We start from the raw sequence: 23,033 nt of genomic DNA, 5'->3' as shown, positions 1-23,033 counted from the left end.
TATATTTGTTTCTTTATATCTCAGCGAGATGATAGACAGAGGATAGTTTTACTTGCAGGCAAATACTTGTACAGACCTGGTATAAAGGAACCTTCTCTTGTAAAATATTTTCTAGATTATCTCTTTGCAGGAAACAGTGCATCTTATCAGAGAGCCGATTCGATTTTCTGAAGGATCTAGTGAAGTCTTTGCCTGATGTGTCAGGACCTGATGATGAGATACCGACATCACCAGAAACTCCCGCTCCATTGCAAATCAATCTGCCAAACACAGCCGCTACATGTCCTACCACAACGCAGCAACCTGACAGGAGGATCCCAATTTATTGGTCGTAAGTGGAATCTCGGAAAATAGTTTAGAGTTTACTCTTTCTTTTTTTTTTTTTTGCAATGAGAAGATTAACAGTATAATGATATATTATCATAAATTAAATTATAAGAGAACATTATGATTTTTTTCGAGCCTGAAATTATAAAAATTAGGAATGTCGTTGAATAAAAGAGGTTTTACCAATTTGCGGAGTTTTTATCTTTTTACAATCAAAATAATAAATTTAGTTTATAAATAGATTATACCTCAGTAAATCGCTGTATTTTTAGGAAGATGTCGTAAGACAGAGCGGCTATCCCTTTGAGCTTCATCATGTAACAACTAGGGATGGATATATATTAGCTATGCATCGGATACCACCTAAAAATGTGAATAAAAATACGCGAGTGGTATTAGTGATGCACGGATTATTGGGATGTTCGGCGGATTGGCTGGTAACGGGAAATCGGTCAATCGGTATCAAAAAATTAATTATTCTTTTAAACTTAGATTTTTACGACAAACGTCGGACACGTTGATTAAAAAATTGTTTTTAATTCTTAGCTTATCTCTTGTCCGACAATGATTACGATGTGTGGCTCGGTAACTCCCGTGGAACGACGAATTCGAAAAATCACACAAGACTTTCCTTGGAAAGTGCTCAATTTTGGGACTTCAGGTATCACAGCTCAAAAGTATACTATCTCTCATGTTTTTCGGTAAACTTGACGTTAAATTTCAATATTCGCCTCTTTATTTAAGCAGTGTTATTGCCATAATATATTTGAAATTCTTTAAATTCGTAAATAATTCTAATGGTGATTACATTCATGAATATTAACGTTCTATTTAGTTGGCACGAGATGGGTATTTATGATTTACCCGCTATGATAGATTACATATTATATAAAACCGGCCAGAAGCAGCTGTTCTACATAGGCTTCTCTCAAGGAACAACGCAGTTTTGGGTTCTAATGTCTCTCAAGCCAGAATATAACAGAAAGATCAAACTCATGTCGGCTTTAGCCCCCGTGGCTTATACGGGACACATTGGCGGCCTGTTAAGGCCTCTAAGTTACTTCGGGAATATTTTTAGTGTGAGTTGAATAGCTCTAATCCAATAAAGGCATTATCTGAAACTTGAAAACTTGAGAACAAAATAGTAAATAGTTAATAGAAACCAATTTCTTTCAAAACTTTCAATATTTTATTTCATATATATAAATTTCATATAATTGCGATTCATATCTCTGCAGATATCAAAAGCAACTGGGATTGCCAATTAGCATCGAATCGAGTGCGAATCATAATAGTATGAGAGACAATGGATCGACCGCAGTTTCAAGTAATTTAAATCCCGTTAACCAAAGGGCAGTAGGAGGGCATTCGCAGGTTCCAGAATTCCAAATATCCGTACCTGCATCCTTTCAAATTAGTCAACCAAATTTTTATACGGAGGTTAATCCAAACGCTAGTAATCAGCCGACATCGAACTTTGCTCACACTGCCAACATTGATGAGGATTACGACACATAATAACATCTCTTTATGAAATTTAGGAAGTTAAAACTTATCTTATTGGATACGTATGATTAGCTAAAAATGATGGAAAGGACGCGCTTGTACGTGCAACAGAATCATATGTTAAATCAACGTTGATTAACGCTTTCAGATTGAAGCAACTCTATATTTGCTTATGTCTATTTTTGTACAGAGTGTTTCAAAACTATGTTAAATATCTATGGGATTATTTAAGATTAAAAAATTTTTATTTTATTTATTTTTTAAACAGATTTATTTAAATGAAAAAAAAATTATAAATTATTGCAAACAAATAGCGTTTCTTAATTACCGTTTATAAACGTATGTTGGTCTTCTGCACCATCATGTATACAGTTACACAAAATATCATCAAATTCGTCAAATTTAGTTTTTTCTATTTACTGAAATAACATTCAGGATTTATCGTAATGGTCCACATGATTTTAAAGGCTGCAATAATCTGAGAAAGAAAATGTTATAGACAAATATTTAGTTGTTTCAAGCTACAATTTATGATAAAAAAAAAATCCAAAATTATTCTTTTTATATATAAAATTTATCTTGCGTTTTTTAAATAGAATCATTATAATTTTCTTTTCATAATTTTGTAGAGAGTATCGACAAATTTGAATTCAACTCGGAAATATTTTTATTTGTAGGAACAAAGAAAGATGCAACTTACGTAAACAAAGAATAAAGGTAATTTTTTACAGAAAAGAAAGATTTTTGATGTTTCTTTTATCGTAAATTATAATTTGCATGAAACAGAATGTTGTTCATAAAATTGTGTCTATAATTGTTTATAATTTATTTTTAATTGTTTTGTCTACAATTTTTTTCTCAAGTTGTCATAAATGTCTAAAATTGTATGGACCGTGATAATAGACATCCTATATATATGTAAGTTGTATATAATATATTAATATTAAAATGTAATATCATAAGCTAGGCGATTTGATCGATAGCATTGATATTGCATTGTGGTATATGTGTTCACAGATATGTCGTTGTATCTCATTTTGAAATTATTCAAACGTTTATCATTTACTTGAATTAAATCATGAAACACATTCTTAGGTGAAATTGTAAGAAAAAGAAAATGCAAAATTAATTCCACAAGCACGCTTGCATTTGATTGATAAACGCATATTTAACGTGATATATTTTTATTTATATACATATATTCCCTTAATATGTACATTATAGTGTTATCGTTTTCTTTGTTTTCTTTTTTTACCATTTTATAACTTTAACTCACGGAAGGCGGAGAGTGTAAAAAGATTATCTCTCTATAATAGTTATCTTTACAGAGTTATAAAAAAATAGAAGAAAGAAAATCTTTGTGTATGTATGTGTGTGTGTTTATCGAGGCTACAACAATATTCTCTATGCTTAAAAACGAAACGATGGAATGTAGATTCTGTGAAGACCGTTAAATGCACATATGATTTCGGTTACAACCGTGTATGTCAAACGCGAATACATCGAGTAATTAGATAAGACTAATCGACTATATACGCTTTATACTTTTCGAGCATCTGGAATATCTTTCTTTTTCCATTCACACACTCATCCTTTGAAATAAAGACCTTATGCTATTTAAATTCATCTTTTATTCGAGCAAAACAATAGACAATCCAGACTATAGAATTCAACCTATGTGCACATATCTTACATTTAACATGACAACTCGCCTCTTGACTCTATTATAATTGCAATTGTTCTAAAGGAGGGTATTTAGGTCATGGATTAGCATAGATATTCGTGTCGTAGATACAATATTTAAAATACCTCTCGTAATGTATTAAAAATTCGCTTTTAACAATGAAACTAGTCTTAATCCTTATCTCTGATTATTAAAGAATAATCAACACACACACACACATAATCGGCTGCGAACTTGAGGAAGGGTCGAAACTAATTCTGCTGCTAAGAGTGAATTCTGCGGACACCTTATTGATCAACTGTTAACAATAGTTTGAAAAATGGTTGAGCAAGGGTAGGAATTAGTTTTACCACTGAGAGCGAATTTTACGAACAGTGTAGTTTATATAATACTATATCTGTATTTTAAGTTATAAGTATTGATTCACGAATATCTGTGTTTGATGGCTCGTATTTGGTAAGATCTTCGCTTGGATTTTTCTAGAAAAAAAAAACGATTTATATTCATTTTGTTGATTATTTTATCGCAGTTTAGAATTTCTATGAATTTCTTTTACATGATTTCTTTTACATGGTTGCAAGAATATGAATTTTTATTATACATTATGCAATAATCTTGCGTATATTATATTAGAATAAATATATATATATATATATACTTTCAGTTTCTTTCTTTTTTTTTTAAGCTAAAAAAATGATTGAGAAATGCAGAAGCGAATGAGTGAATGTATAAAATGACAAGATTGAATAATGATTGATTTGGAACAGCGCATGTATATGTGTGGTAGCGAAAATTTTTTATGTATTTGTTTTTTATCATCCGCTACGTTTATTTACGCTTATCGAGGAAATGTCAAAGTTGTGACTGTCGGGTGTTGCATGACATATCGGCAATCTTTCGAAAATTCCAGCGGTTATAATCGCGCGAATTGAATATATAATTAATCAGGCGTAGAATTACCTTGAGAGACGACAAGGATTGTAACCAACTTTTTGCAAATTTGTGATGTAACATGCAAGAGGGACTATCGTAATCGCGAGCGGAAGTTCCGCGCGTTCGTTACTTGTCCGAAGCACGCTTCTACTTTTTACTCTCAATATCGCTCTCGGCTTTAGGAAATTCGTGTCATTAATAAAAACAATTATTCGAATACGTGAGCGACAAAAGACAGATAATGATACGAGCTAAAGAAGAAGGGAGAGGTTTACGGAAACGACTCGTTGCCGTGGAAGTAAATTTATCCAAACTTCAGTTTCCTTCCACGGTTTAAATGTGCTTATAATTTTCTTCAGGAAGAATATATAGGGTAAATAAAAGAGCGCAGGAAAATATTCTGCGAAAGTTTAAAGAAACGTTCGCATTATTTTACATAAAGCGTTATTTCTTAAAGAGCAAAAGTCTTGTACTATTCTAACAATTATACATTCCATTATTTGTATTTTTTATTATATATATACATATAAAATTGTGATCGATTGTGCTTATAAAATTGTTCGATAATTGAGTAATAATTTTTCGTGTCACTATATATTATATATTTTCCTTAAACTTGAAAACTTGAGAACAAAATAGTAAATAGTTAATAGAAACCAATTTCTTTCAAAACTTTCAATATTTTATTTCATATATATAAATAATTATAATTATTATTTATATCACTTTCTGCACAAAAAACCGAAATTATACGATTATATTTTATTACTTATATGAAGTAAAATCTTTTATACATATTTATAAATAAATTGGATTATTTTTTGTTACGAAAAAATTACGATTTCTGAAACAGTTTATTAAAAAGTAGTGTAAATTATGTGTAAAATATTTTTTTTTATTCCATGTTAATTATTATATATATATATATATATTCGTTCAATTTGGCAGCCCTATTTTAAGTACACTGGATTCTTCGAACTGCTGTCAAATTCGGTCGTGGAGAAAATTATGATGCGTACTTTTTGTCGAGAAGGCGCTAAGACTCAACCTATATGCGAATTGGTGATTTCCATGATCGGAGGCTTCAGCGACGGCGAAATGGATCATGTAAGCTATCATCATATAAGCCGTCGTGTCGTCCGAGCTAAACGTGATTCCGATTTGCGACTTACGTGAGATACGTAACATTTGTTACATATTTCCAGACGCATCTTGCTGAATATCTACAATTCGCGCCTGCAGGATGTTCGTTCAAGCAATTAATTCATTACGCGATGGGTATTCAAAATCCAGGTATCAATTCTGCAATTTGATTCGATTGCAAATTTACATAACAAAGATTTTCCGCATAGTTTCATAATGAAACGGTTTGTGTTCTCGTAAAAAAAATCACTTTCTTCTTGCAGGACATTTTCGGTATTACGATTATGGTATTTTAACGAATCTCCTAGTATACAGACGAATCGCACCGCCGGAATATCCCGTGGAAAGGATTACAGCCCCGGTGATTTTATACAACGGCCTGAATGATGTTTTGGCTCATCCGAATGTAATTAGATGAATTATTAATTAATTTGTCGTTAGAAATGCATATAGAAGATAATCATCTTTGTAATATCAACAAGACTCGATATCATATTTGATTGTAACATTATTTTAGGACGTTGAAATATTGCAAAGAAAACTTCCGAACGTTGTGGCGAAGTATACGGTTCGGCCAAAGCCATTGGGTCATTTCGATTTCGTGTACGGTATGAGCATACGAGATCTCGTTTACAATGATCTGATTGAAAAGATGAATTCAATTCCATGAAGGTAAGACGCGAAACAAAATCTTCGGATTTATAGTGATCTCTATCGATTATATATACCGATTTGTGATCTCTATTGTAGATGGCATCGATTAATAATTAAATGATCTCAATATCTTTAATTAACTAACTACGAAACTGAAACTATAGACGATAGAATTTTGTCATTAGGCGTCTGATCTGCCTTTCTTTTACATTGTGCATCATTAAAGAACAAAAGAATCCAAAAAGAAGGAAACTAGGTTGAAACAGAAACCAGGAAGGAAGGACACTTAATTACTTGGCTAATAATGAGGATCTTCATTGTTTTCGTTCAACATGCAAAAACAATCACGATTCACGGCTCTTTTAGATCTTTACCTCGTTGATCGAATAACAGTCTTTAATGGAATTATATAGGAGAAAATGCGACTACTTTGGTTGATCACGCATTGCCAATTTTATTATTTTGTCTTCCCATATAAATCTTGATATACGCATTCGTTCGAATATTATTCATATGTAATATTTGAGCGAGATGTTTCTTTCTTTTTAGAAAGAAAAGAGAGATACATAGTCATTGTATATATTAGTAAGAGTAATATTTTAGAGATAAATTTAATTAACACATACCCTCAAGTATTGCTATTTATTATATGTCATACGTATTTATAATACACTATTTTTGAGAGAAAATTTAATATGATATATTCAAAAATTGTAACTGTACCACAATAGTGTGGCTGTACGTTGACGAACTGAATCATAGTGAAACGTTGAAGCCGAGCGGAAGCCAGTGTGGAAGATGCTGAAACAAAATAAGATTTCTAGGATTCGTGTCAACATCCTGGCGCACATTCAATCTACAAAATATATTGCAAGTCACTTCACTTTTGCAATAATGCTCTTTAGAATTTATGTCAAAAAACGTTTCTTCTTTTTTTTTATCAGAATTCAGATATATTTTTCATTCCAATCGAATACAAATCTCATGTTATTAAAGTGCTTTTCGAGAATTCAATACATTTGTATAATATATCTAAATATATATATATATATAATTATAACGCTCGTATATATATATTAAATATAATAATTATTTTAATATAAATAAGAATCCGCGTATATATCTGCACTCGTGCAGATTCTATCAGCAACATTTAATGAATTTGATTTATTAATACCAAAAATCACATTTAATGTATCAAAGATATGTACGTTTCTAATAAATTGCAAGTCTTTTAATTCTGGTATCGAAAAAGATTATTAATATCTTAGACTCGATTAGATTCGTTTTAATTTACCAGATTCTTGAACGGCGCAAATAATTGCACTCTTTGAACGAACAAATAATTGTTTAATAATTGTACAAATATTTTGTCCAAAATGGCATATTCTTTTTGAATTTTCCTGCAAAAAGAACTATGCTATTCTCTATACTTATTTTAAGACTTTTTATACTCATTTAATCAATTCTCAAGAAACAGTCAATAATTCATGTATTAGCGAAAATGTAATAATACTTTGGTATATTGTTTTTCTCTCATATATTACATTATCTTGCTATTGCAAAATAATATAATACATGTAAATTTTATAAATTAATTATATATTTTAATTACATGTTTGTGTCCAAACGTAATGTAAAAAGCTTATTGACTAGTTACCGTCCTACGTCAAAACACGTATAAATAAAGAAATCCTTGAAATAAAAGAAGAGTTTTAAATCTTAGATGTTTCGATACTAAAAGGGAGCAAAATATGCATCTATCAATTAGTGTAAAACGTTTCTTTGTGTGTAAATATCATATTGTATTAATAATAAAATATCTACTTGAAACTTTTTGTTTCAACGATGAAGATCATTATATTTAGTATAATTATATTAATTATCTTATTGCCTTTGTTTCAACCTAGATATTCAATGAATATATGTGTGCAAAATTAATATCTGTCATATTTTGAATGCATTTTGATAAATCTACTCTCGAATCGCCTTGTGCACGCGTATGTGTATGTGTGCTGCTTTTATTTCTTACAACTAAATCTAATAATAAATCTGTTATAATACAGCTATATGTAGAAAATCTTTAAACTGGAATAATTCTATTTATCTTAACTGCCGTCACACTAGATCTTTAAAAATTATTGAGCAAATTTCATTGTTCTCTCTTTTTGTAACAACATATTATCATATATTTTATAATTTGTTCTAGCGATATATAACACAAACTTTTCAATCATTTTGACATTTTTTTACACAAAGAAGAAACGAAACTATACAATGTCAATTAATCTTTAATTATATACCGTGTAATTGCAAAGAAAAAAAATTTCATACAGCAAGAAGCAAATAAAAAGAAAAAAAGTTCTTTACATGCAAAAAGTAGATTGCATTTAAAAATGCGCACCGTGCTGCCATATCGATTACACATAAAGTATAATTATAACTATCGCGTTGACATTGTAACACATAAAAATCCATGAGAAATATCACATAAACACTCTAAAGAATCAATACAGAGAGCTGAGTGCGCGATGATGCAACGACAAAAAGAAAAGAGAAGGGAAAGAAAGAGGAAGAGTTTCCGAGAGCAATTTTCGATTAGTTTATGTAATAATATGTAAGTGACAAATTCTTGTTAAAAACAGAATGTATCACTGGTTTTCGTATTATTCTCTGTTAAAGCTATAATCAGAATGAACATTCATACAACCTTGGGCTAGGAGAGCAGATCAGGCTCAATTCCTGTATCGATGTGACGACTTCTTACCATCGCGATGGCTCGACTGTCGTGACTTGGATCGTGATTTTCTACTTCGATCCCGCGATCTGGATCGGCTGCTCCGTCGTCGGCTTCTCCTGGAAACATACGACCTCGATCGTCTGCGACCCCTCGAACGGCTACGCGATCTCTCTCGGCCGCCTCCGCGTGATCTTGAGCGCGATCCTCTTCGCTTCGCCGTTACGCGCGATGATTTGCTGCGCGATCGACTGTTCCTCCGCCTATCTCTGGAACGCGAACGGGATTTCCTCTTACGGGAGCGCGATCGCGATGACCACTTCCTGCGATCGTCGGGAGACGCTGATCTAGAGCGTCGACAGCTTCGCGAGCGCGATCTCGCGCGCTTCCGATCGCGCGATCTCGTGCGTCGCTTCTTGTTGGATCTATGATCACTGGAGGAACGCGAAGATCGCGAGCGATAGTTCTTGCGCAACTTGGCTGATCTCGAGCGCGAACGCCGCTTATGCGCCACGCGTTCGGATGAGCGCGACGACCTGGTGGAGCGTCTGCCGCTTCGCGACTTGCTCCTGCTCTTAGATTTTCGTCGCCGCTGGTGATAACCGCGCTGCTGCTGCTGTTGCTGCTCGCGTTGCTGCGACTGCGTCTGCAGCTGCTTGCCCGCTTTACGCGCTTTGTCATGTTTCTTGGCGGACTCGCGGCTCGATTCGGACAAGCTGCTCGTGGATTCGGTGCTGCTCGACTCGGAGTCGGCCGATCCCGACACGGTGCTGCTCGCTTTCGTCATCTGCTGGTGGCCGTCGGCCGTCGGCGCGTTCTGCGGCGCCGTCGTTTGTGGACTTTGCCCGCCGCTCGATAAAGTTTCGGACGCTTCTCTTTGATTATTTACCGTTTCTTTTTCATCAACTAAAGTATGACGTCAGGAAGTTACACTTAATTGCGCAGCGGCCACATACGGTTGTGTTGTTATCTGTCGAAACATACCTGACTCCCGGCAGCTAGTATTACCGGTATGATTTTCTTGTTGTCTACTGTTTTGCTCCTCGTAACTACGCTGTTCCTCCTTCTCCTCCTCCTCAGCGAGACGCGCCTCAATTTCCTCCTCCGTCTTGCGAAATGCCTGCTGTCGACGTCTCAACGTTTCCTACGAAATCGGGATTCAATTTACAATTTAAATTAATATTTTCGTAAAATGATCTATTTAAAATATAGTTTGCTCCCAAGATCCGCTTACCTTCAGCTCTTCGTCGCTGTCGTCATCATGAATCTGCGCGTGTTCGCTTTGCTCTTCCTCGGACTCGCTGTTACTGTCGCCATAGATGCCCAGACCTACGGCAGATGGAAGACGAAATTACATCCGTTCAGCACGCGCGATATGACAATGTTTTTAAAATCGGAATGGATGTCAAAAAAAGAAAAAAAAACATACAAAATTCGCGGCTTCGATTAATTTTCGCAGCCGTTACTTTCATCAAGGAATATCCTGAGAAAAAGCGAAAGATCGAGATAGAGAGAAACATTTCTCTCGCGGTTGTGGCAATAAATCTCTACGAGCGAACGTCCGAGTTAATATCGAGTACATCCACGTATTGACCCGTGTCTTTTTTTCTTTTTTTTTTCTCTTAACGAGTTACTTGCGTCGTTTATTAGGCCGTTCCCTAAGGATATCGCCGTGTGTTATATCAAGTGTTGAAGCTTACTCACCGAGCTTGCGAGTGATCTGAGCAAGAGGGGCCGTGTTGTTGAGGGATGCGACGGGGGTCTCTCCTGCGGGGACTTACAATACACACGCATTTAGTAACCAAAGCTAAAAATGCTATTGCACGGATAAATGACCCCGCTAATATTGAATGACTCTTTATTGGCTCATTTTCGTAAGGGGAGGGGCCGATTCCTTCGTCCCTTCGCTTCCTTTCATGTACCTTAAGAAATCTTTACAGCATTATTCCACACTTATAAAAGTCGAACTAAGATATTTTGCGCGAAAAAAATTGATCGACATCGCGATTTGGTATATGCGGATTATCGTCGGAAAATGAGAGATAAGATCCGCATAAAACTCGAAACAAAGTTAGAAATAATTAAAAAAAAAATTCGGGTCGTAGCTAAGTGCCTCGAATGTATAAAAACTAAGCGATAAAACGTGCCCATGACGTAAAAATGGGTATATAAGAGAGAGACGTATAATCTCTAATTATTCTATTAAATATTATTAACTAATTATAACATCTATTTTTGTTAAAACAAATTCTGATTATATAAAATTCCGATTATAGATTATGGAAACACTTTGTTTATACTACAGTATAAATAAATATATAATATTAGAGTCTTTATCTCCTAAGGAGATATGTCGCGCGAGATGATTGTCAGGCATAAAAATGCCGGCGCGTGAAAAAGAGAAAGTCTCTAAAATCTACGGCACGTAATATGAAACGATTACGTGCTTAAAACGCGTGAAAGTGAGATATGCCTTATGCTAATCGCAAATCCCTGAAAACAAAAAAGCAGGATGTCCTGAAATTGCCGAATAATTAAGTCTACGCATTAAGGAATCTCTGTTTAATGCTTTCTTTCAACTTTATATTACACAATCGCACAGCTTCGTCGCAGCATGACGCGGCGAGTAGGCTCACTGAATCTGCGGACTCTGTGCTCCGACGAGCAAAAGCACGGAAATTCAATTGGTTAGTTCTATCGTGTGTATCTGGGGTACCTTTGGCACGTGCGCGGCTCCAAACCTCTCTGCATACTGTGGCAATCTCTTCGTTCGTTACCTCCAAAAGTATTTCCGTCAGCGATCGTCTTACTTTCAACATCTGAGACAGACAAAAAGTACAAATTATATTTCACATATTATGATATAAAATTAATTACACAGTTAATTAAGAATATTTGCCATCGAATTAATTTGTATTTTAGTTGATTTTTAATCTTGATGCTAATTCAACAATTTAACTTTGAATGTCATTTTTTGCTTACCACATCCTGGAAGATCTCGTCTAGAGATCGCTTTTGCGATCTGGAAGCGACCGCTGGAAGCGCGCTAGTCGTGGCGGTCGGACTCTCGTCGGCATCCGCGTGAGATTCTGGTGAGTCAGCATCTCTGAATCGTGACTTTCGCGGCCGAACAATGATATCCGGGGTACGATCATAGCTCTTATCTACAGATTGCGGCCCGCGCGCGCTACTCGCTACATCAAAATCCTGTTCAAATAGGATACTTGTGTAACTAATTGCAGTCATAAATTTCGAAATCAATCTACCGTGACCGTTTAAAGAAAAAAAAACAAAAATTTGTTTAACGTGATGTCTTCGAAATTTTCGATATTATATATACGATTGCTAAAATCTTCGTGATGTTTTGAATAAGAGACAGTTATTTATTTCGTATCTTTATCACAGGTAAAGTCCTAATTTTTAGTCTGATATTTACATGTGTGTGTGTGTATGTGTGTGCGTCTTCTTTCACACACAAAATTGGAATCTTAAATAGTTATATAATATATTCGTCCACACAATATTTAAAAAGGAAAAGTAAGCGTGTTCGCTGTTTAAATACATTTCCGTCTGTTTACGGTGTATCGAAACCGTTGCGCTCGAATGAACGATATATTTATAATACAAAAGTGCATACTACACAAAAGTAACTATCAGTGGACTGTCAAAAAACCATCGAGGAAATGACTGCATATTGGTGTTTCATCTCACTGCTATACTACGGATTCATCGTTCAGACAAACAGTCTGTTTCGCACACGCCAGATATTCCCGCCGCAGGAATATAAAATTAATTACACAGTTAATTAAGAATATTTGCCATCGAATTAATTTGTATTTTAGTTGATTTTTAATCTTGATGCTAATTCAACAATTTAACTTTGAATGTCATTTTTTGCTTACCACATCCTGGAAGATCTCGTCTAGAGATCGCTTTTGCGATCTGGAAGCGACCGCTGGAAGCGCGCTAGTCGTGGCGGTCGGACTCTCGTCGGCATCCGCGTGAGATTCTGGTGAGTCAGCATCTCTGAATCGTGACTTTCGCGGCCGAACAATGATATCCGGGGTACGATCATAGCTCTTATCTACAGATTGCGGCCCGCGCGCGCTACTCGCTACATCAAAATCCTGTTCGGTCTCCTTCTCAGAGTCAGAATCCTGAAAATCATGAAAAAAAAAGCGGCGGCGATATGTAATTTTCACAAACATACGAATCTGTCGAATTGAAACTGAAGTTTGAAAAAAGTGTAATATGAAATTCTAGATAAATAGAAAAGTGGCTGCAGCGTCGCGATTTTTGATTTTTCCTCCACCTGATTTCAGGCAGCCATGTTGAGCCTGTAGAAGAATAGACTACATGCTGCTATTCGCCATTTGCAGCTGGCACTTGATTAATGATTATCATCATTTTCAATTGTCAGCAGCATTCAATCGCCACACGTTTATACACGAAGCTGAAACGAACTCTATATGGCAGTGCTAGGAGTGGTAAGGAAGGTCCGCTGCCACTTTTCTATTTATTTAAAACTCTAGTGTAACGATGAAGACCTACAAATTTACTCTTGCTAGGATTAAGCACTGCACGCGCTTCATCTTCTGCTTGTTTGCGAGCCTCCAACTCTTGCTTTCTCAAGATCTCCAGCCGCTCTCTCTCCATAGCCTTCTGTTTCTCCTTCTCCATTTTCTCCAGTCCTTCACGAATCCATGCTGGTAACTGTCTCCGTTTTGCGGCGTCTATGCAGAATAGATCAACAGTAAGTTATAGCAAATAAATTACTATGTGTGTAATTCATAATTGCCAAACCAGCTGAACTCCAACTATAACAAGAGAATTATTTTTATTATACTTTCTAAAATTTTTACCTATAGTCGTAGTAGTATCTTCTTCCGGTGTCTTTTCTCTATCATCTCGACATCGGACCGGATCCATTACTCTCATATGTGGTGTTCTATTCGTATGCCTCATGCCCTTCATGAAAGGAGGCGGCTGTGGCGATATTGTATTAGGTGGATCTCCAGACCAATAATTAGTAACCTAATAAGGAAGCACGCAATAAGATACCTGATTAAGAAATGAATTGAAAACTTTGTAACTTTCTTTTGGTGAAAATATTCAGAAAACCATATAACATAGTTTAGACAATTGAATCCAAGAAGGAATATGACATAATGGTCATTTATAATGGCACAAACAATAGAACTTTTGAAAATAAATTTATCATATTTGAAACAATAGATCATGTATGTATAATATAAAGTATCTAAAAAAATTAGACATTAATAGCATGAATTTGTATGAGGAGATTATTAGGAAGAATTTAACAACTTTATTATTCTCTCTCTCTCTCTCTCTCTCTCTCTCTAACATATTATTATTGGTTACAGAATGTTTTTATCCTTTTTCAATTATACCTGATTGTACGATTGTGCTGGTGACACTGAATTGTACGAATACAGTGATGGTGCAGCAGGAGGGGGTGTATTAAAATCAGTGGTGGTAGATATTGTCGGCGCAGGTGGTATAACCGGCATAGTTGGAAGTCCGATTGGTTTGCCATCAGGACCTATAGTAACACCAGGTGGTGGTACGCCACTCCATTCCCAGCTTCCTGTTCCGGATGCTGAAGTGTTCCAGTGACCCCACTGGTTCCACTGAGTCCAGGCTTCTATTCGTATGAAAGAAAATGATATCTTATGCTGTCAACTTTGGTAATTATCTTGGTTATTGTCTCTTTTAAATATAAAATCTTCAAAATGACGCTTTCTCTCACCAGATCCACTGATGTTTGGTGCAGGCGGTGCTGGAGGCACTTCATCATCTTTGGTATCCATATCCATTGGTGCCTCGCCACTGCCATCATTTGCGGAATATATGGGATTTATAGTTGGTGGTGGTGGTGCTGGTGGTACAACTGTCTCTTTCATTTTGATCCACTGTTGCGCCAGAGCTGCCCAATCCACTGTTTCCAGACAAGCAATTACCAATCATTTATACATTATTGAGAACCACAAAGTGTGAAGATTTATAGAAGTATCTATTGTCGAAAATTACCTTGGTCGTTACTCATGTTTTGATAGGCGGTGGGATTGAGCGCCCACTGGGTCGGATAATCCTTTCCCTCAAACATATCCCCGCTCATCTTCATCTACGAAGGTAACGCAACGAGATTCTAGATCCAGCTGAGGTTTAACACAGTACATACAGTACTCTCTTGCCAGATTATTACAGTGTTCTCTATCACAGTACAAAGAATATATTCGGATTCCTTACATCGCTGAAGCAGAAATTCGGACTACAACTAATGAAAGAGCATTATTTGCGTACTTTTTTATCGCTCTCGCGGCGTTCAATGTTCCAATAAAATACGAATATATTCCACCGGAGTATTGCTATGTCGTGTGAGCGGAAATTTTATAACGCGAGCACTATTCTTATATACAGATCTCCTTGTGGTCTACCGGTTACATTTTCACCGGTATATACTTTTGCGAGATACAAGCAAAATTCTATTGCGTTCTCGAAAATGTTTTGCTGGATAAGGGATAAAATATCAAATCACATCAATTACATTTCTTCAACTGATCTTGTCACACAGTGTTACCAAATGAGCAAAGCGCGCGCTCCATTTTCTTACATCAAGCTCCGTTTGCAAAATTGTCTACATGAATTAAATTAAAAGCATGAATGGGCGCGTTCAGCAGAGAAAGCGCTCAGTTATTGTCTTGTCAACACTCGACGTTGATTTGTTGGTTCTAAAAGTAAGAGCCAATCACGTTCGATTGCTACTGAGCGGTTTTCTCTGCTGAACGCGCCCAATAACTCACAGACTTATTTAAGATGATGCAACGGCAGCCATATTTGATTTGGGCAGGATATATTTCTGAATTTCTTATCTCTCGTATATATTTCTCACATAATCATTATATTTATATATATATGTAAAAATAATTTATACTTTAATAATTTCCGGCAAACTGAAACATGATACGGACAATGTATATTAACCCAATCTATGTATTCTGTCCAAATCAAATATACCTATTCTTTTTAACCGCTATTTTTACGGTCTAGTTGTCTAGTAGAATATATAAAAAGTCTGGGATAGATTAGCATGGTTGATGTCCATTTATTTTATGTTTATTGATCAGATCTGATGTTCTTCGGAGCGATAGTAAAAAATTGTCCAATAATTCCCCGAGTCGAAAGTCGAAAGCTCTTTCAACAGCTTCAAATCAGTAGCAATTCACGGCGAACCGCATTTTTGAACGCACTTGACATCTGATGCTATTCTGCTATTCTAGGCCATTTTACTTCGTCCTGCGCGAACTCGCGAAGTGTCTTCGCAGACAGTAAGTGTGCATTAATTTCCCGTTTTTTCACACGCGACAAAACTCCGATCAGAATCGTGATATTATCCCGATTATATAACTCGGTCCGTTTCTCTGCGTGCGATTTTTTTTTTTATGCGCAATTTCCATTTTCGGCTCTCGACTATCTCTGTTATCAGTTAGGTAACATTCGAACTCGACAATCGTATGTAATTTCGGAGGTATAAAGTATTCCTGAATATTGACGTTTCTTGACAAAGATTATTAACTCGATGTCAAGGCAAATATCTTGGGGGTCACGCATTAACTCTCATGTTATATGACATTTGTGATAAAGGACTAGTCAAATTAAATATATATATATATATATATGTATATATACATACATATATCTTGGCAAGATTTAGTGATGTACGAGATTCGAAAAATGATAAAAAAAGATGCTAAATTATATATGTAGAATTGTCGCTATTGTAGAAAAAAAGTATCGCTTTTTAAAAATATAAAGCCTTGCCTAAATGTACAATATTCCAATATTTTTCAGTAAAAAATGGCAGGTAAACTATTCGCGAGTCGCTTACGACCCGTTATCCAAATACAAAGATGCGGATTGCTGACAGTGGATAGGATCGGTAATAGAGAGGTGGTTGGCTATGGATACAATGGTGAACCCAGTTATTTAGATCGAGTAGATTTCCCCTGTCCTGCAATACGTTGGAAGGAAAATACCCCTGATGTCATGGTAAGAAAAGAAGATAACAATGACATAATCTTTCATAAATCACTATTTGATTACAATTGTCAAACTACCATATCAGGCGCTGAGAGAGAAAGAAAAGGGAGACTGGAAGAAGCTATCTATTGAAGAAAAGAAAATTCTATATCGTGCCAGTTTTCGCCAAACGTTCAGCGAAATGGAAGCACCGACAGGAGAGTGGAAAGGCATTGTTGGAATGAGTTGTTTACTTATGAGCACTGGCATATGGCTATATCTATATTTCAAAGTATTTGGTAAGTTTCTATTTTGATATGACTCAATTCACTTTGAAAAATCTTGATTTAACACAATATTATTTTTTTTCTCTTTCAGCTTATCCAGAATTGCCAGAAACATTCTCGTTAGAACGCCGACTGGCACAATTAGATCGTATGAAGAAGCTTGACATGAATCCGATCGACGGACCCTTGGCTCGAAAGTAAATTAAATTATCTATTCTTGAATAATATAGTCTCACTATGTACAGTAATTTCCCTGAACACTTGTATATATGTACAAGTGGTTAAAATTTAATAAATGCCATGTGGTTACATTAGAGCGCCATTGATATTAAAATACATTCAAAATATCAGCATATTAAGTTATATGTGAAATGTGTAAATATAAATTAGTATATTAAAAATGTATGAAATTTAAGTTATTGGAATATGTCGAACTTGTGATTGAAGAAAAAGGTAAGTAAGATTTATTTCATTTCTGTACATTTCTCACACATTTTTCGCTTCATATTAAATGTATGAATACAAACTTACAAATAGAGATAATTATAAGTACAAGTCGCTGCCAGATTGACAATGTCTAAATCGGTCGCATAATCACTATCTCACTTTCCTTTCTCCTCACGCAAGTTTTCATAGAAAAAAGAAAGAAACATAGGCAACAGACATTAAATGCCTGTACTTTCGAAAGTTCGTAATTACACAGTTACGAACTGTCAGAGTGTAATATATTTAATTAATTTTTTTTTTTTTTTTTTTTTACAATCTCAATGTAACGGTTGTGAGACGACAGTACAATTCTACAAAGGTAAAGCTGCATTACTGATCGCGTTTTACATCGTTACATTATTGCTTATTTAAAAATATATATTCGCATGAATATAAATATACACGACTATCAAAATTTTTGGAAAATATGGAGATTATTATAGAGATTCATATTGCTATCAAGAAGTTTATAAACTATCTAACTGTTTTTAAATAATAACTCTATGAGGTAAAATCGCTTTCCTGAAAAGTATATAAATGACAAGAAATAATTAAGATCAGACATCGGCATCATTCATATTTATTAAACTCTTTTTTTTCTTTTTCATTTTCTTTTTTTTTTTTGTTTTTTTTACAGAAATTCCAATAATCGCTCGGGAAAATTCGATAAATATGAGTGATTACGAAGTGATTTCGTTATCAAACTTTCAATGTGTGTGATTACGAAATTCTGATATTTATAAAAAACACGTAACTTGCTGAGGATCACTAAGCGGTAATAATAATAGTTTACATAGTTTTAAAAATGTAGTATGGCTATATAATGCTTTACACAGTAACATTTAAATTATATATTTATATATATTTATATATATCTTTAAGCAATTGACAATTTAATTATTAAATTCAATCACAGCATACAATATTATATACGAAAGAGCTCTTTAAGTTAAACAATATACATGAAAAAAATACTGGGTATTATATAATTTAAAAAAGATTTGAAAGCTAATATCCTCAATTCACGTGACTAAATTAAAGAATTTAGGGATAATCCTTGCATCGCACGTTAAAAATCGTTGAACGTACAAAAATGCAGCTGCACCAGAAAAAATTTTAATCTGACATTATTGAAGAGATTTGTTACAATAAACACTCTATTCTCTGTCCTCTTAATTATTGCGTCAACGGAATGTAATATTCAATAATGAACTACGTCTACCATGATCGACGAACGTAATATACGGAGCTTTTAAGTAATGTCAAGGCCTTTTTGCGTATTGTCATATACATAAGTTTCATGAAATGCAATGTAAGATTCATAAATATCAGAGTCTTCGTTTTTTTCCCTTTGTATAATACAAACGTGTGTTTTAATTATCTGATATAAAAATAATACGTCATTGTTGAGGAGATATTAAGAATTATGTGAATTAACATTAAGAAATTAGTGTTTCTGTACAAAAGAAGGTAGGTACAGCAAATTTGCAGGAAAAAAAGGAATTGTTGCTACGAAATAGACTGCAAAGATTCGAAGCGTTGTCATCACGTTGTATGAGTGTATGTGTGTGTTTATGTCTCAAGATAATAAGCTATTTTTTAAAAATATTTTTATTCAAAATTTTATTTTCTTTTTATACCATCGTACTCCACTAGCGCGTGCACACACACACACACACACGCACATGAACCTGTAATTTTATTAAAATCTGAAAAATATACCAAAATTTTCACGATATACTTAATTTATATGTTTAGTAGAGAAAAAATATAGAGAAAAACAATAGTACATTCTCAAATAGATATGATTTTAACCGCGAATTTTTATAGTAAAACCATTGTAACAAACATTTTATTTTAGATATTTATAAATTAGAAAAAAAAAAGAAAAAAGACAAAGATTATATATTTATAGTAGGTAACTCTTAGACTTACTTCTCTATCTCTTTGATGATATATATATTACAATATGTACATTAGATAAGTCCCAATATCATCACAAATTCGCTGTCACCCTCTTGTTATAAGAATATAGTTCCATATAGAAAACTAAGTTTTTGTTGTCACTATCAGCGTGTATTTTATAGTTTTGTCTATTAAAATTCCCGAGAGAAAAATGTACAACTCATATCCGTGTGACCCCCCCCCCCCCATTCGTACTATATAAATGTATTATGATATATTACTCATCATGGCTGAACACGCAATTGCTATTTGACGATGACAATAATAACTTTCTGATTTTTGATAAACAATAATTGATAAAATATTACACAGGTATAGCCTGTACAATAAAAGTGAAATATAAACAAATCCTATCTCGATTCGCGATTAGAAATTCTGTACGTCTTTGGTACATAAATTTTTGCGTACAGAGAAAAATATGATTCTGGCAAACTGGAAAAAAAAAACACAAATATGTATATATATGTATATTATGTATAGCCATTTTCTGCTTGGGCATTCTTGTCTTGTACAAGAATTGTAAAATTACCAAACTGTAAGTTCCCTTAAAATTGTAAACTTTTTTTTTGTGCCCTTCTGTATATTTAATTGAAAATAATAAAGAAGAGAAGAGGAGAGAATCGTGTAGGATGATTCGGTTGTTATGTGATCGACGTTAATCGCTGTCTTTCTATCACACAGTTATGATATTGAGCTCGCTACTTAAGTGACGGAAGTAATGTCCAAAATTATCATGTACGTTTCATCACCGTACACAATCACCGGTCCCACGCTGCATCGTACGCTGCTTCTTGCTCTTCATTATGTTTGGCCTAGAATTCGGACTGTGACTAGTATTATTGTTATTGTTATTATTGTTTCCGTTATTGTGGAGTGCGTGCTTGATTTTGTTTTGACCGGCTATATTGTTGTTGATGTGATAACTGCCTTTGAAATTCTGTTGGTGATGAGCTGCAAAAGAAAAACGTCGACAAGGTAACACTGGGGCAACGCGGAATAAACTCGAATATTATATTATTTATATCATCTCGTTAAACATTTGTTGTGGCAATTTTGTAATACACACATAGGTAGCAAACAGAATCGCTTGAATGACGTACCATGAGTAATTCCCTTGAAGGTTTTCTTTCCTGGATAAGGATGAATTTGCTGACTATTATAAATGTGCCTATCTCTGTTTTTATCATTATCATTTTTCCCGCCAGTGTTCGGAGAATTGCCACGACTGCACTCGGAATCCTTAGAGACAAATTAGTGATCCAATATTAAAAACAATTTCATTGTGCCACACATGTCATAATTATGTTTTGAGCTATACAATATTATTCTCCATATGTGTATGTATAAATATTATGAGACGTGAAATAAAATCAATATTAAAGGAAGATGTCAATGAAATACAAAGAAATATGAATAAAGATACCGATATAATGATATAATAAAAGATTTAATAAAGATAATAATCCATTCTCAGAATATTTACCGTATCACTGGCAGGAGCTGAAAGAGTAGATGCATCAGAACCAGTTGAGCTTGACAGAGAATCTCCTTCACTTACAGGTAGTGGGAATGTTTCTTTGATCCACCTACGGTAATCTATTACTTCGTCGGTCACGCGGATTATTCTCCCTAGAATGCTGCATATAATAAAAGTATATCATTTATTACAATTTTCGATATCATAAAAATAAAATAAAAATTTTAGAAAAACATTATAAAAAGAAATTATAGGTTTTACTTTACCTTACTTTACTGGCGTCATTAACTAAGATATTCAAGGGGTTGACTGCTTGAGTAAGGACAAAATAAGCCCAATCAAATGCATCTTTTACATACAAAGCGCCGTAACTACTACGGCCAATATCGTTTCCGGGTGTCAGTGGGTCTTCTATACATAACAAGGATGGCCGATGGCCATCTATCATGTCTCGTTGAACCTGTTAATTAATATGTAAAACTATTAGTAAAACGCTTCTATATTAATACATAAAATTCTAGCTACTGTAAGTGTAAAAAGTTATTAGACCTCCTCTTTAGATATGTAAGTACCACCATCCTTTACACGAATGCCAGTGTTAACATAATTGAAATTTCTGCCATATAGTTCTAGAAATTCAATCAATAGCACTCCCAGATTAGCGTCTGAACAAGAAGCTTTTTTTCTCGGATGCATCTGAAGTAATTAAAAAAAGCCATTTGTGATAATTGATTTTGGCTGCAATTTGACCTAATTAGCTAATTAGGATTCTAACATATTTGTTATGATGATTAAACTCACTTGTAAAAAACTAATGGTCATGAGTATTAGACTATAGGAGGATATACCACCGGTAAACACTTCGTTAAGATCTCTCTGTAGTAGGAATTGCTTCAACACCATGACTAGTTTCTCTAGCACTGGATATCGCTTCTTAAAGGAGTTTATCAAGTCCGCAGACTTGACGCCGTTGTTCATGTTAAAACTGATATCCACTTTAATCTCGCTTTCTTTGTCGGTCAGTTTGACGATCGGCACGCTGGCCTTGTCCAACACTTTGATAGATAATGGCTCAGCGATATTTTGATCTAGTAAAGCACGTTCCAAAGTACGTAATGGAAGATTTGTCCACATCCCTATTACTACCAAGTCTATGTCACTGTAATAACAAAAGACGAAAGGTATTGTCTATATAGTTTATGATATGTAATGATTTTTATTACATGCAACTATAAGCTATTATATTTTTCTTACTATTTTAGATATATTGTGTATTGTGTGAATTGAACATTTAAATTGTTTAAAAATCTGTTAGAGAGAGTATTATCTATTTTGTGAATGATTTTGTAACAAACAAATATTAAGTTATCATTTTTGTATAAATATCTTTGTATATCACATACCTTGTAGGCAAATATAAACCAGTACTAAAACTGCCAAACACCTCGACTTTAGAGTCTGGCCAGAGATCATAAATTACTTGTTCTATTCTCTTTACAACTCTTATTCTTAAAACGTGTTCTTCGTGTGAGGGACACATGTATGCAAAAAAATCTTCTATCTCCTCATGTAATCTAAACAGAATACATAATTATATGCACAGTATTACCCAGAATCAGTTTTTAAATATTCCTAAGGTGTCTTTTTTTTCTTTCCATTGTTCGATTATTCTCTTTTAATATATACATTTTGAATATACAAAAAAGTTACACAAGGTGATGAAAATAACATGCAAAATATTAAATTAAAAATATTTATAAATATCTATATGTATATATATATGTATCTATTAGT

General features: G+C 34.2%; 4 protein-coding genes across 8 annotated transcripts in view; 2 read left to right on the top strand and 2 right to left on the bottom strand.

The window, feature by feature from the left end:
• Nucleotides 1–313: 313 nt before the first annotated feature.
• On the top strand, nucleotides 314–6,478 carry LOC115237768 (lipase 3-like). The gene is made up of 9 exons (XM_029811033.1): nucleotides 314–331; nucleotides 600–786; nucleotides 874–988; nucleotides 1,163–1,406; nucleotides 5,399–5,557; nucleotides 5,656–5,743; nucleotides 5,857–5,999; nucleotides 6,111–6,265; nucleotides 6,344–6,478. Exons 2-8 carry the CDS (start codon nucleotides 675–677, stop codon nucleotides 6,261–6,263), a joined length of 1,014 nt encoding a protein of 337 aa, XP_029666893.1. The 5' UTR covers nucleotides 314–331; nucleotides 600–674; the 3' UTR covers nucleotides 6,264–6,265; nucleotides 6,344–6,478.
• A 282-nt stretch (nucleotides 6,479–6,760) lies between these two features.
• LOC115237765 (arginine/serine-rich protein PNISR-like) lies at nucleotides 6,761–15,622 on the bottom strand. Of its 4 annotated transcripts, none has more exons than XM_029811026.1 (12): nucleotides 15,036–15,621; nucleotides 14,755–14,943; nucleotides 14,396–14,649; nucleotides 13,847–14,018; nucleotides 13,536–13,717; nucleotides 12,887–13,141; nucleotides 11,701–11,803; nucleotides 10,689–10,760; nucleotides 10,219–10,313; nucleotides 9,969–10,128; nucleotides 8,958–9,890; nucleotides 6,761–7,048 (listed from the first exon to the last, which is right to left on the bottom strand). In XM_029811026.1, exons 1-11 carry the CDS (start codon nucleotides 15,127–15,129, stop codon nucleotides 8,983–8,985), a joined length of 2,484 nt encoding a protein of 827 aa, XP_029666886.1. In that variant the 5' UTR covers nucleotides 15,130–15,621; the 3' UTR covers nucleotides 6,761–7,048; nucleotides 8,958–8,982. The 4 variants fall into 4 exon arrangements, with proteins under 4 accessions (XP_029666886.1, XP_029666888.1, XP_029666884.1 ...); XM_029811027.1 differs by lacking the exon at nucleotides 6,761–7,048 and having other exon boundaries at nucleotides 8,983–9,890; nucleotides 15,036–15,218; nucleotides 15,309–15,621; XM_029811028.1 differs by having other exon boundaries at nucleotides 6,843–9,890; nucleotides 14,396–14,646; nucleotides 15,036–15,622.
• A 558-nt stretch (nucleotides 15,623–16,180) lies between these two features.
• On the top strand, nucleotides 16,181–17,716 carry LOC115237723. Of its 2 annotated transcripts, none has more exons than XM_029810956.1 (4): nucleotides 16,181–16,333; nucleotides 16,857–17,054; nucleotides 17,131–17,323; nucleotides 17,403–17,716. In XM_029810956.1, exons 2-4 carry the CDS (start codon nucleotides 16,863–16,865, stop codon nucleotides 17,510–17,512), a joined length of 495 nt encoding a protein of 164 aa, XP_029666816.1. In that variant the 5' UTR covers nucleotides 16,181–16,333; nucleotides 16,857–16,862; the 3' UTR covers nucleotides 17,513–17,716. The 2 variants fall into 2 exon arrangements, with proteins under 2 accessions (XP_029666816.1, XP_029666818.1); XM_029810958.1 differs by lacking the exon at nucleotides 16,181–16,333 and adding an exon at nucleotides 16,401–16,533.
• Nucleotides 17,717–20,235: 2,519 nt separating this feature from the next.
• LOC115237721 (terminal nucleotidyltransferase 4A-like) overlaps nucleotides 20,236–23,033 on the bottom strand; it is a 5,222-nt gene continuing 2,424 nt past the window's right edge. The window contains exons 2-8 of the mRNA XM_029810954.1: nucleotides 22,643–22,813; nucleotides 22,041–22,398; nucleotides 21,789–21,935; nucleotides 21,506–21,699; nucleotides 21,246–21,399; nucleotides 20,863–21,001; nucleotides 20,236–20,713 (exon numbers count right to left, since the gene is read on the bottom strand). Coding sequence (XP_029666814.1) covers nucleotides 20,508–20,713; nucleotides 20,863–21,001; nucleotides 21,246–21,399; nucleotides 21,506–21,699; nucleotides 21,789–21,935; nucleotides 22,041–22,398; nucleotides 22,643–22,813 — 1,369 coding nt within the window. The 3' untranslated portion in view covers nucleotides 20,236–20,507. The remainder of the gene's footprint in view (nucleotides 20,714–20,862; nucleotides 21,002–21,245; nucleotides 21,400–21,505; nucleotides 21,700–21,788; nucleotides 21,936–22,040; nucleotides 22,399–22,642; nucleotides 22,814–23,033) is intronic.

The sequence above is a fragment of the Formica exsecta genome, unplaced genomic scaffold, assembly GCF_003651465.1.
Source record: "Formica exsecta isolate Colony F162 unplaced genomic scaffold, ASM365146v1 scaffold308, whole genome shotgun sequence".
In the NCBI taxonomy this organism is placed as follows: Eukaryota; Metazoa; Arthropoda; class Insecta; order Hymenoptera; family Formicidae; genus Formica; species Formica exsecta.
Note: the sequence above shows the minus strand (reverse complement) of the source record. Positions and strands in the feature narration are given on the sequence as shown.